Below are 13,719 nucleotides of genomic sequence, written 5' to 3' on the forward strand. Positions count from 1 at the left end.
AACAATGGCACTTCATACCTTCCCAGCTATTCACTTTTATCTCTTTCTCAGATCACACTGGTCCATCTTCTGCAAACCAGAACATTCAAATTATTTAAAGATCTTGCTAAAAGTATGCCATGCTCCCTTTATGTCTGTGATGCAGTGAAGAATATTTTATTGTACTCTTTTTGTCATCTGCTTAAAACATTTTGTTAAGGCAACGCTATCCAGACATGTAGTTGTTTTGATCTCTTTTACTGTTCATTTTAATTATTTTAAAATGTTTTCAATGGTTTTAAATTTATCGATAATTTTAATATTTATTGAAAACCGCTTAGGGGTTTTATTGCACTCAAACGGTATATATATTTTGTTTAAAAAGTGACACTATACTCTTGAACCATGGTTCTCAAAATAAAGCAGAGTTGCCAAGCAGAAGCATGTGACTCCACCTTGGTTTACCAATATAGGCTATATGTGACACACACACACACACACACACACACACACGTTGTGAACTGCTACCCAGCATAGTGACACTCACTCCAACCCAACAGCTAAGGTCTCTCTGGGCAAAAAGCACAGCTCTCTCAACTGGAGGGAAATGCTATATTGCCCAGTGATAAAAGGCTTTGAGAGGACATTTTTGGTAATGTCTACAATGCTCCCTGCCATTCTTCCAAACCATTATTTTAAGTCAAAGAGGATCCAGATTCATTTGGCTTATTTTTTATTCAAGTTACAAAACAGAAAGCAGTTGGTAAAGTCCACTCAAGGCAGGGATGGATAAAACAAGGCTGTTATAAAACGGAGCCGCTGTAAGAGCAAAAGCAGTCCATGGAGAGGGAAGAGTTAAGACACCCTTGGCATGGCATGGCCAGCCATCAGCAAAGAAAAGAGAGGAAACGGAAGATAGGTTCCTACCCAAAACAGCAGCAGGTGCTGAGGCCAAGGGATCTGGCAAGGGACCAGAAGCCACCTGCTCCCGGCCTTGTTGTGCAACTGACAAACAGCTTGGATGATTTCCCCCTCCTTCCCCTTCTTTTTGTTTGCTTCTCTCATTTAGAGGGCAGGGGAGAAGATGTCTCTGCTGACTGCTTAATAGCTCCTCATCCATCGCAGACGCCAACAAACAGGAGCAGGTTCAAGGTGATAAATTGGATGCACTTAGCCTGGTAGCAAGGGAAGGATAAGATAAAGAGCATGAGAGCCCTTGCGTTTTGCAGCCATTATGCTTTCCAGCACTAGCCAGCAAGGCTGAAATACCTGCAGCCTTTACCGACTGCCTGAAATAGCTCTTGGTCCCTGTCTGTTTTGTTCACACTTAGAGTTAACCCTACCCTAACCAGAGGCATGGGCTGCTACAAAGTGGAAGGCCACATGGCTTGCCGGCCATGGCATCCATGCAACAACTTTCTCCTCTGGCACAGTTTGAATGCTGAAGGAATGTTTTGGTGGCATTCTGGATCTTACTGACTAGGTGGTGGAGGATCATCCATAGAGCATTTGACACTGGTTCAAATACAGTCACAGAGGCAGGGACTGTTCTAATGTGTGGCCAAAGGAATGGAGTCCAGGAAGTCTCTGCCTTCTGACATACCAGGAAAAATCCTTTAAGAACCTGTGGATATACTATGTTATTACCCCTCTCCCAATCCCCCCGAGATTGGGCTTCAGCCCCAAAGGCTGAACTTTTTTTTTTTTAAAGGATCAGTGGGGCTCCTCTTATGAAAGCGCAATTCCCAGCTGGGAAAAGGGAAACAGGCCTCCTCTGCTTAGAGCTAGATTCAGCTCAAAAGGTACGCCTAAGAGGGTCAAATGATCAGACCAACCTTTATTGAACTTACATGTAAACACTGAATAACAAAGAAACTGAGGAATACTTCCCAAGCCTGCCGCACTGAACCAGAAAGGTAGATACGCCATTGGTAGCAGCACTGCCCAGCTTGGTACTCAACTGATCATCGCAACAAAGCCCACACCCTAAAAGAGGGCTTCTCTGTCCCAACTGTGTTTGCTGGTGTCATAATCCTCAGAGGCATGGTGAATGTTGCTATAGAAAGGGCCTGCAGTCCAGGTAGCTACTGACAGTCCAAGGAGCTGCCCAACCATGCCTGACGGGATCTGGAAGAGGTCATTGGTTCCTGGCTCTCTGTAAACCTGAGCTGTTTCCTCCTGGGTTCTGCCACCTCCTTGGCTGTCACTGCGGAGGAAGGGGGATGCCCCTGGGGTCGGTGACTTGGCCTTCCTGCAGATTCTTGACCAGCTGTGCCAGCCAACGCTTGGTGGTAGTATCGTCTTTCAGAACCTGGGCAAAGGTGGTGTCTTTCAGCTGGTCAGGAAGGCACTGCCTGAGGGCTTCCCGTGCCCTACATCAGGAGACAAGAAAGAGGGGGGCCAACAAATAAACTCACATGGACAAGAGGGGAGCAAGCCCCCCTCTTGAATACTTAAGGCTACAATTGCTGTATCAGAAGCACTTTGTATCAGAAGCATCTACACATACCTGCAGGGTATAACCATATTCTTTATACCAGGGGTGGCTAAACTGTGACGCCACAGACATTTGCTGGACTACAACTCACAGCATCCCTGACCACTGGCTATGCTAACTGACACTGATGGAGGTTGGAGTCCAATGACATTTGGAGGCCACAGGATAGTCACTTCAACTCCATACGCTATCCTGCATCTTCTCCACCCTGACCAATGGAGTCAGAATGTGACTTATGAAGGAAGATTAATGACTTGCCTAATGTTAGGCATCCAGAGCAGTCAAGCACATGATGACTGCTGGCTGGCTGGCTTAATAAACACAGACATTTTTGCAGTTAAGAGATTGAAGAGGAAAAGATTATAAACTCTCTCATAATTACTGTCAATACATGTTCCTGAACAGTGAGAAGACTCTGGTGCTAAAACAAGTTTGCTTAAATAAGTATAATCTTGCTTCAGTCTTCAGAATCTTGATGAGGCGGTCAGAAAAAACTACTTGGACTTTAAGCTCCTGGCATTTATTGTAAGAATTGCCAGGTTATGTTGATTTGCTCTGGAGATACAGAAGGAGCTGGACCCCCATCCTGGCACTGCAAAGTGCAACTGTCCCTGGTTCTGCAGCACAACACCAACCTGCACCCCACCCCTATCAGGAGATCCCAAGAAACTTCTAAGGTGTCTACCTTGGATTATCAGAAAGGCGGAGGTAACAACGGACCACATGTTTCAGCAGCCTGGCAGAAGGCTCCTTGGAAAGCTGCAGGACCATTTTACCCTGGTTTAAAAACAGAGAATTTAGAACAAGGACATTTGCTGGTTAAGTATGTGTAACAGCATTTGTTCACGTTTATCCCTTGTTACCTTTTGCTACTCCTCATCCCCACCCTAGTTTAATTTAGATTATAAAGTATAAGCTCCTAAAAAGCAAGGCAAATGTCTGGAAAGCTAATTCTGTCTCTAATATGTCTCACCCCACGAAACACTGTCAAGCATTAGCAGTGACTTGCTCCTCAGGTGTTGGAGAACCAATCTCCTCAAAAATGGGAGTGCTTTCACACAGCCATAACACCATGAATTGTGTTGCTATGGAATGCTCTGGCATATTTCTTCCTTGAGATTAGAAGTATGAAGAGGTGGCCCTGTTGTTATGATTAGACGTGACTACTACAAAGATCCAAATTACATTCACTACACTTTCCACCAAAGAGCATTTAGCTCCTCTAAATGCAGGAGCAATGCTGAGTTACCAAGCCCTTTACAATCAAAGCCACATACCAATATCATTGCAACGTGAGAAAATCGTTCGTAAGTCTGACAGATATAAGCCAACCCCGTATCATCCAATAAGATCTTTTGTAGAATAAAAGTAGCAACCTGAAAGACAGAAAAGAATAGGGTTGAACAAACGCTTGAATTGCAGACTGTGCAGGATTAGGGTGGGATGTCGTATTACCAAAAACTCGGGAGAAGACCTATGAGAAGAGATTTTGCCCACTATGAAACCAAATCAAAACCTCATATAGCACTGACAAGAGGAGAAGCAGGTAATGAAATTATCTATCTTGGTGCTAGCAACTAAAATTTTATTGATCTTGTTGACCAGAGGAAGAAACCTGCTTAAGTTTTGCAGACAAATGGTGACAGGTTGGTGGCTAGATAAAATTAATAACCTAATGAAGAGTGACAGATGCATAAAGGTGTGACTAGGAATAAAGTGACTCGTGAGTGTGACATAAAAGATGCTAAGGATCTTGAGAAGCACACAGGCACCACCTGCAGGCTTCTCAAATAACTGATACTGGGACGGCACTTACACAATAATAGATCCTTTTCATACAGTTGCTGGAAAAAGTACAGCAGAGTTGCAGCAAGAAATGAGTACAAAAGCACCTTGGGTGAGAAACTGCACAAAAAGAGAATAAATGTCCTATCCAGCTTTCCTCTCATAATAGTGTTTTGAAAGAGGCAGCCAATCATGACAATTTGAAGTGGGTACATCTGCAATCACTCCTCAGAGAGAAACAGCCAGCTAACCTCAGATGGAGAAGTCTGCTGCATGTAGGAACATGATGCATTGGAAAGTAAAGAGAAAATAGTCAAGAAACTAGAACCACTTCATTACACTAAAAGCAATACCGTTTTGGAAAGTTCGCTGCCAGACTCCATGATGCGTAAGCACAAAGGGATAATTTCCGTTGTCAGTAAGAAGTTGATTACTTCTTGCTCATCTGTCTTCACCAGGGCCCCTTTGAAATATAAGCAAAAAAACCCAAACTGCTTCATATAACTTTGCAAAGGCCTAGCAGAAACATGCATATAGGAAACAGCCAGGGCTAACAGAAAATCAGTGCAGTCTGGAGAAGAAGTGGGAAATTACTGGATAAGCACATGGTTGAGCTCCCAAGAACCCAGGAGCAAATACTAAGGATTATTATTTTATTGAAGCAGCAGCCTTTTAACCTTTCCTCCACCAATCACAAATTCCTCCTTTAGCCAATGAAATATCTAAAGCCTTTTACACTCTTACCTATAGAACAGCAATTCCATCTGTCATGCTTGCCAAGGCAAGTACAGCACTACCTTGTGACAAGTATGACAAGCAGCCAGTCATGCTTTCCATTGTGAAGCTGCAGCGGCGGGCAGAGATTGCTCTGACAGTTGTGCTGTGATCTCTGCCTTCTCTCCAGCTCCAAGGTTCAGAGGAAAGGTGAGAGTTGTTGGACAGTGGCATGGCTGAATGTTACTGCTGCAAGATGCTCTGTGCATCTTACAATTGTGGTATCCAACTGGCTGCTCTTCTTACTGGTGCTCCACTCACAAAAGACAGATGGGGGGGCACTGTTCTGCAATGGTGCTAGGATGCTTTTAAGCAGTGGTACTCAAGCCAGAATACTCTCCTTGCACCGTGTGTGTGGTTTACCAGGGTAGGATGGGTGTGAGGGAGGTTGGGAACTACAAGTTTTGGATTGTCCAGCAAAGTTAATCATGAAGACCAGTGAACATAATACATTCAACTTTTTTAACTCATTGGGTTCAATCACCCAAAGAGATGCTGCTATGATCTTAATAGAGCTGCTAGCCCTGTCAGCTGGCTAGGAGCCTGTGCAGCTGCTTCTGCATTGGCTGACTATGTGGCTTCTCAACGCCAATAAAAAGGCAGCTTGTTGCATGCTGCACCAAATAAAGCTCCCTGAAAAATTTCTGATGAGGTTACAATACACAGTTGCAAGTACTAACCATTACATCTATGAGCACACTGAAGTTGTGATTGGAGAGATAGGATGTGCATCAGTAATGATCCTTTCAGTGTTCTAGGATCCCCAGCCCTGCTATTTCCATCTTTCCTTAAGGTAATTTGGGAGAATGGGACTGGAAATTTGTCATTCATCCGAGGATCACAGGGTGATTTACAATATAAAAACACAAATATACATAACTTTGAATTGGGCCCAGGACTGGTGTACTTCCCAGAATCCCAGATGTTAACAACAGTAAAGAGGAACAACATGGAAATTATTTCTAGAAATGAGAGTCTGCTACATGATTCTCTATTTCTCTGGAATGTTAGAATTCCCTCTTTTACAATGCATGGCTAAGTCTCAGAAGAGTTCAGATCAGATCAAAACCCTTTTCTGACCTACAAACTGATGAGGACCTACCATTCCCAGCATCACAGTCACTTACCAATTACTCCAAGACTTGTGAGTCGTAGGTACTCGAAGGGTCGAGTCTTGCTGACAGTGTGCAAGAAGGGATACAAGAAGAGAGGGATGTGAGCAGCAAGGAAGGCTGATCTAGACAAAGGAAGAAAAAAGCATTTAGAATGTGTCTTTTGGATATTTGCTTACACAGAGTTACTTTGTGAAGGCTAGGGAACTGAATTAGGACCTCACCTTTAGAAAGAGAAGAAATATGAGGAAATATGCCTGTAAAACTAGTTTTCTTACTGACAAACTGACCAGTAAGACAGGCAGCTTGACTGTTTTATTCACTGAGTTGGCTCAAGTCACTAATGCACTCTAAAAACGGTGTAAAAACTAGCAAGTTACAGATACGATGTGCTTCTAATGTATGGTGTGGATGTGACTGAGAATATAGTTCTGTTGACATACAGAGCCCTGCAGATAAAGAGGCTTGGCGGCAGCATATTTTCTCTAGTCTGGGCATATACCACACTAACCAAAAGTTATTTTTCCCAGAGATCCAATACACTCGAGTATATTAACCTTGTTTCTGGATGCGATGCAACACACTGCAGAAGTGCCAGAGCATTGCAGACTCTGTTGGACTGATGAGCTGTCAAAGTTGGTGGATTTATAGATGGATAGATATTTACAATTTCCTATGAAAGAAAGAAAACAGGAAATATTTGTGTGAAAATTTTTCCACACATTTAAGCATTCCAATATTCAGAGTCAAAATCCTCCCACTAATTATTTGTGATTGATGTCTCAGTTTGATAGAATTTCTGCCCCTACACTAAGAGCACAGAGCTAGCTACAAAAGCTGTAACATATCAGACAGGAACTAAAATACATATGCCCCAATAAGATGTCCTTACTTGGGTGGCTCAAGTTCTTCATTGCCATCTTCTATTGTCCCAAACTTTTATTAGGTCAAGAGACAGAATTTCAAAACCCTCAGTATCTCAAAACTTTCAGAAAGACATCTAGCAGATTGCTTGCAAGAGTCTAGCAAGCTATTTCAGTTAAAGGTAACATGCTACTCACCTGTAAGAGAGCTGCAATTGTACCAAAAGAGTGCCACAACATTGGTGCGAGATCAGGGACAGACTCTCGCTTTTTACTCAGCTCCAACAATGCATTCTCACGAGTCTCTGGGCTGGAAAGCTCATTGATCCACTGATAAATCTTCTCTCGATCAACCTGAGCCAGTGCCGTTGGCACAGGCTTTAAAGGAAGACAAAAGGTTCAAGTCAAGGCCTTTGGTCCCAAGTCAAATCAGTCTAAACAGTAATACAACCTTGTACAAAACTGGAAGGGTGATCAGGAGTGATTAGTAGACACTTCCAGGTAAACATAGTTGAGATTAAGTCCCACATATTTTAGTGGGACTTGCTTCTAGCCAAGGCACAGTAACAGCACAGGGGAAGGAATATGTCACAGCACAGGGGGGGGGGGGGGAGTTGCCGGATGATAGTTCCATTGGTTTGTGTGTACTCACTGCAGCTGTGCAATCATTTTACCATACTGCAGCAGCTGAATTATTAAAATCATCACTGTTAAATATAATAATAAATAAGTAAACAAAGTCGTTTGGGCACCAAACAAAAATAATATAGCAATTTTAAAATGACTGTCAACAAAACTGGTTAATACAGCACAAAAGGCTACAAATCCATGACAACAAAAACAAAGCAGAGAATCAATACCAATTCAACTTCAGCAACTATCATAAAGCAGTGGAGCATAAAAGCCTTCCATGCTCAAGATCTTGAGATATACTCCCTCTCTCATAGCTACCACTCTTTATCTCGGTCTGCTCCAGATTAATTAATCCAAAACACTTCTGTGTATGGCTCTGCCTCTGCCCATTGCTGCTGATACTTCTCACTCCCTCAATACCTGACAGAAAAAAGGTTGCCCACTCCTGCTTCAGGGGGGTGCAAAGTGATGATTAAAGTTAATAAATGAAATAGTCCTCTACTACTGCATCCAATGAGGAGTAGTAGTCCAAAGCATTGCACACTTTTTCATCAGCTGTGCAAAAAATCCCTTGTTCAAAACTCTAGGGCTGCTCCACAGCAAATGAATCCTCAGTGCTTTGTGTCTGCTTTGTTAACACATTCCTTCTATTATGGGACTCTGCTTTCTTTTGGGACTTTATTAAAGGCCCAACATCTCTTACCTAGAAAACTATTAGTGAAATAATTGTGTTTAAAATGGCTCATAGCGTCATCATGTTGAACAGTTGGCTCCAGTCACAGAACAATAGATTCAGGGACAAATACAGGAGTGGAAAGTTGCAGGAAAGAAAGGCTGATAACACCCCATGATCCAACTGTGGCAGTTCAACACGAAGATCAGAGCCTGAAAATATGCTTTATCCGAGCAGCAGCACAAGAGACGAGCTTATCTTTCCATTACTTACAGAAATTCAGGCAACCACAGTAATAAAAAATTGAATATAAGCGACCTTTTTCAGGATAATTGCTACAGTATTGCTTTTGTAAGCTAGACATTTCTAGTCACTTACTATTTCACTTGCCTTAAAGCATATGAAGGTACTTTGCAAAGGAAATTATTTTTATAGCCCTTCAAGAGGCCTCATTTCATAATTACCTTCATGGTAAATGGAAAGATCTTTAAAATCATTTTTCCAGTGACAGATGCTGTAGTGGTGTGCCTACCCTATCCACAGTTCCAGAACTTCAGCATAAATTTGATAAAAATAAATGCACTAATTAGACTAAAGTCTGCTATTAAGACTGTCAAGACCTGAAAAAGTCAATTGTGCACCATCTGAAGTAGCAGATCCACTTAAAACTACAGTAAGTATAATACAAGTAAGAAAATGCCTAAATATTATGTCAGACAGAAGTACTGCTTGTTAGTGGAGCTAGCAAAATTCTGTTTCACCTGAGTGAACTGTCAAAGACCAGAACTAGGTAAGACAAGAGCTGCCACAAAAATCAGCAAACCTGTGTGAAGGTCTCTCTACCCTCCTACATACCGTATTTTTCGCTCTATAACACGCACCTGACCATAACACGCACATCGTTTTTAGAGGAGGAAAACAAGGGAAAAAATATTCTGAATGAAACAGTGGACGTATCATTTTTGTGCTTCATGCTGTGGCCACAGACATGTGATCTGATGGTGAATTTGGGGTGACCCAATGCAAAAATCCTGAGAATCCCTGTGGATCCATGCTTTGTAACCACGTTTTTGCACCATTGCAGCCCCAGGCAACAGTGGGTGCGTGATTTTTTTGGGGGGGGGGACAGGCTGTAGCCATGGACATGCTATGTGCTCTGATGGTGAATTTTGGCTGACCCAATGCAAAGATCCTGAGGATCCATGTGGATCCATGCTTTGTAACCACGTTTTTGCACCATTGCAGCCCCAGGCAACAATGGGTGTGTGATTTTGGGGGGGCAGGCTGTAGCCATGGACATGCTGTGTGCTCTGATGGTGAATTTGGGGTGACCCAATGCAAAGATCCTGAGGATTCATGTGGATCCATGCTTTGTAACCACGTTTTAAGTGGGGAGGGAAGGAAAAACACAGAAGGCTAAGAATGCAGGAGAGGGCTATAACGTGAGGAAAGGAAGGCAAAAGTTTCCCCCCACCCACCCACACAAGCCAGCCACTGTTTAAGGATTTCATCCTTTTAAATGGAAGAAAGCATATTTGAATGCTGTGTGTCTCCAAAAACAAAAAGCAGGAAGTCAAATCAGAATTTTAAGCCGAACCTGTAATCTCTCTTCCCTTCACAAACATTGTTCCCTCCGGAGCAGGGACAGGATAGAGCGACGCTCTGCTTTCCTCTCTTCTTGCCTGGAGGGGAGGGGCTTTCCCTGCTCTTTGTTCCGTTTGAGCAAACACAGCAACGAAACAGAGCAGGGTGGGCAGTAAGACCCTGAGGCAGAATGCAGGAAAGCAACAGCTTCCTCTCTCACGGAGCTCCCTTCTCCCTGAAGCGCGGTTTGATTTTTGCCTTATTTTTCGGCTCCAGGGACCACACATTCGCTGCATAACACGCACAGACATTTCCCCTTCCTTTTTAGGAGAAAAAATCTGCGTGTTATAGAACGAAAAATACGGTAACATGATCAGTGATATGTATTGCAATATTATTCTATCCAAAGTTAGTCACACTCAGGACAGACACATTAAGGTTAGTGGACATGGCTAACTTATGCTCATAATTTTCAGTGGGTCTACTGAGTAGAACGTAGCTGGATACAATTCATTACATGTTTATTATTTTATTAATTTTATTTATTTAATTTCTATACCGTATTTCAATTTCTGTACAATATAGAAAAGATAAGGAGGGTTTTAAGATGAAACTGCAGTTTTTAGAAGCAATTCCATGTTCTTCGTTATGTACAGTTTCCCCCCAAGTTTATATAGTGTTTACTATATATGTTGAAAGCTGCCCAGAGTGGCTGGGACAACCCAGTCAGATGGGCAGGGCACAACTAATTAAATTGGTATTATTCTTATTATTATTATTACTACTACTACTGGTGATTTTTACTGGGCAAAACCCATAAATACGTACTGAGCCAGAAGAGACAAACTACCTAAGTCAGCCTAGCAAAATAAATCAAGATATTTACATATCTCTACTTAGCAAGCAGCCTTAGAGTATTAAACTCAAAGCATACAAGCAGGTGCTCAAACTAAATCATTCTGGATTCATTCCTCTACTGTTGTCTAGAAAGGAAACGTTGCACGGCAAGTCCTGTGAAGATGCTGCAAAGGGGTACCTAGTTTTCTAATATGGGGTTTTAAAAAAACTTATTGATAATTGCAATACTTACAAACACAAACCAGAACACTAAACAAACTTACTATACATAGATACATACAGCTCTCAACATAGATTACAAAAAAGAAAACAAACATACAAACTAAACATACAGACATAAATCTTGACTTCCCTCCACCTATGTTGCTTCCTTTGTTTCTTTTCTTCTTTTCGATGTTATCAGTATTATTTTTGACTATCTCATCTTATACCCATTTCTTCTTAATTTTTTACTCTGTAAGTTTCATCCATTGCATATCGATATATTAATACCAGAACAATGTTTTCCTTCACACAAGTCCACTCCTCTATAAGTTTTTGGTTTGATTGGCCTCTTACCACTGCTCTAAGTCTTGCTGAGTCTATATATTCACAAAATCTTATTTGCCATTCTCTTATTGAGGGAGCTTTTCTCCCTTTCATTTTTTTGCTATAATCATTCTGGTTGCAGCAGTTGCATATAAGAAAACTTTTTTCCTGGTGGCAGGAATGTCAGTCAATATAATTCCCAAGAGGTACGCCACTAACCAAGTTATTTTACTTCCCGTTATCATCACCACTTGTCTCATTACAAGCAACGCACATGAGCCATGCCACTGTTAAATCAAAACATGAATGTCCCACGTGGAATTTTTGCATTTTAAGGTTGCAATCGTAAACACAGAGAGAAAAATCGAATTCAACTCAGTGTGGGGGTTACTTTCACGCTAGCGCGGTTATAAATGGACTTCCCAGACAACAGATTAAAGAGAAGTAAAGCTGTTTTGTGGCGGCACATTATTGCAGACGTGAAACTCTAGAAGAGAGAAGCAAGCCTTGTTGAGAGGCGCTTGAATGAGAGTGGTCGGGGTGCGCCTGTCAGGATACGTGTCTGTCTATATGCATCTGCATCCAGCCTCTCGAGCCACTTTTTTATCCAGCAGCATTGAGCCATGGGCAATTAGGAACCCGCATAGATTAGCATATGGAAAACGCACACAAGTGACGCCTGGCTCATGCACAAGCACCTGAAGGGAGAAGCCTGCGGAGAAGCTCCCTTTGCCTCCCCTTAGAGGACAGCAAAGGCCGCCGCCTCGCGCAGGAGGAAAGGCCGTTAGGAGACGTCCGTTCCTTAGGAGGGCAATTTGGCGGGAAAATAGAGCCCCGCCGTTCTGTGCCCCCCTCCCCATATCTCTCCGACCAATGAGGAGAGAGAGAGGGAGAGAGAAGGGGGAGGGTGCCTCTCACGCTTCTCAGCCAAGGCCCTCATCGCCCTGCGTGGAAACGGCAAGCGACTTACCGCGGCCGTTGCCAAACTGTGCATGGTCGGAACTTCTGCGCGAAGTAGAGCTCAGGAGGCCTCTTCTACTTCAGCCGCCGCCATCATGGATCGAAGCAGAGGTCGCCGCCTCTTCCTCCTCCTCCTCCTGGCTCTGTCGCCGCCGCTGCTGCTGCTACCGCTGCGACCTCTGACCTCTCTCTGGGCCTCAGCGGTAGGCCCAAGGAGACTGGCCGGGCGCATGCGCCATGGTATCTTTAAGCGAACTAAAAAAAAAAAAAAAAGCACGAGTTTGCGCGTGCGCAGAAGTTACGAGCGTCGTCGTCACTTCTCGAGTAAAAGTTGCTTCTTTCGCTAAGGCTTGTCGACGGCGGAGAAAGCCAGCCAGCCGTCGCCGTGATGACGTAGGGATTCCCCCCTCGTCGCTCCTGTTCCTCCCCCCTCCTCCCGTCGCGCAGTTGTTTTTTTCTTTTTGCGTGCTGCGTGCTTGCGTCAGGCGGACCGTGGCGCGGCTGATCTGGTTCCCGCCATCTGCCCTTTCCACTAAGCTAAGAGGAGGCCGGGCCGCGGTGGGTCGAGCCAGGCCAGGCCGGCGCCGGGGCTAAAGTGGAGAATAACCCCGAAGTAGGAAGGAAGGAAGCGGCGGCGGCAGCAGCAGCAGCAGCAGGGAGACAACGTCCAGGCCGGGACTGGTCTGTGAGGAAGCGGGAGGTGGAAGGGAAAGCCGCCACCCGCCCGCCATCGCCGGTGAGTGCGCCCGGGCAGAGGCGGTGAGTCTTGGGGCTTCCTCGGAGCGGCTGACTGCGGGCGAGGGCACGAGGGAGCCCCATTGGTACTCGCGGAGCAGGGAAGGGTCGGGGGGCGGCTGTGCGTGGGCGGCGGCCGGTCGGCCGTGGAGGCGGAGGTGGGGTCTCCGTAGCTGCTGAGGGGGGGGGGTGTCGTTGCGCCTCAGCGTCTCTCTCTCTCTCTCTCTCTCTCTCTCTCTCTCTCTCTCTCTCCCCCCCCCCGCGCCCTTGACCTTAGCCTGGCCCCTTTCGCTTCCTCAGGCCCAGCCGGCTGGCCGCTCTCCGACTACGGTGCGGCTGCTCCAAAGCTGACCCTCGGCCCTCCTCCCTCTGTTGCCTTCCCCCCGCTGGTTTAGCTGCCTCTCCCAGGCGTACCCAAGGCCCCAAGACGTAGCGGCCGGTCGGGTAGCCAGCTAGCCAGATTACTAGCTTTGCCCCAGGCAGCACGTAGAGATAGGACGAGAGCTTCTCGTGAGGAATTTCTGCCTGCCGGGCTGTTCGCAAACACGACAAAGGTTAAAAACAACGCAGCGTCGGCAACTAGCGCCGTCCTCTTCTTCGGTTGCTTTCCCGCTCCTGCTCTGTTTCTCCTGGGATTGTTCACGTCTCCCTTCTGAATTGTAGACTTGGCTGGTTTTAACTTTGTCCCGCTGATCAGAAATTTACTTGCAAGGGTCCAGCAGCCACTTTCCAAGTCAG

At 44.7% G+C, this 13,719-nt stretch overlaps 2 protein-coding genes across 10 annotated transcripts in view; one reads left to right on the plus strand and one right to left on the minus strand.

The window, feature by feature from the left end:
• Nucleotides 1-695: 695 nt before the first annotated feature.
• CNOT9 (CCR4-NOT transcription complex subunit 9) lies at nucleotides 696-12,396 on the minus strand. 7 transcript variants are annotated; one of them, XM_083490947.1, is made up of 8 exons: nucleotides 12,257-12,396; nucleotides 7,209-7,388; nucleotides 6,705-6,820; nucleotides 6,163-6,272; nucleotides 4,615-4,724; nucleotides 3,754-3,852; nucleotides 3,162-3,253; nucleotides 696-2,351 (listed from the first exon to the last, which is right to left on the minus strand). In XM_083490947.1, the coding sequence occupies exons 1-8, from the start codon at nucleotides 12,278-12,280 to the stop codon at nucleotides 2,183-2,185; spliced, it is 900 nt and encodes a 299-aa protein (XP_083347073.1). In that variant the 5' UTR covers nucleotides 12,281-12,396; the 3' UTR covers nucleotides 696-2,182. The 7 variants fall into 7 exon arrangements, with proteins under 7 accessions (XP_083347073.1, XP_083347072.1, XP_083347069.1 ...); XM_083490946.1 differs by having other exon boundaries at nucleotides 696-2,357; XM_083490943.1 differs by lacking the exon at nucleotides 12,257-12,396 and adding an exon at nucleotides 11,985-12,161.
• A 385-nt stretch (nucleotides 12,397-12,781) lies between these two features.
• Nucleotides 12,782-13,719, plus strand: part of USP37 (ubiquitin specific peptidase 37) — a 32,617-nt gene continuing 31,679 nt past the window's right edge. For all 3 annotated transcript variants that reach the window (XM_083489014.1, XM_083489016.1, XM_083489015.1), the window contains exon 1: nucleotides 12,782-12,982. The gene's annotated coding sequence lies outside the window, so the exon portion shown is untranslated. The remainder of the gene's footprint in view (nucleotides 12,983-13,719) is intronic.

This window comes from Podarcis liolepis, assembly GCF_965112155.1.
Source record: "Podarcis liolepis genome assembly, chromosome: 1".
Classification (NCBI taxonomy): Eukaryota; Metazoa; Chordata; class Lepidosauria; order Squamata; family Lacertidae; genus Podarcis; species Podarcis liolepis.

Coding starts and splice junctions, on each gene's coding strand:
- CNOT9 (XM_083490942.1), bottom strand. CDS start 12,146: ATGGGGAGGGGGGCACAGAACGGCGGGGCTCTATTTTCCCGCCAAATT. Junction 6,821..7,208: donor CAATTGCAGCTCTCTTACAG/GTGAGTAGCATG, acceptor TTTCTTTCATAG/GAAATTGTAAATATCTATCC. Junction 2,352..3,161: donor CGCCTTTCTGATAATCCAAG/GTAGACACCTTA, acceptor CTCCTGATGTAG/GGCACGGGAAGCCCTCAGGC.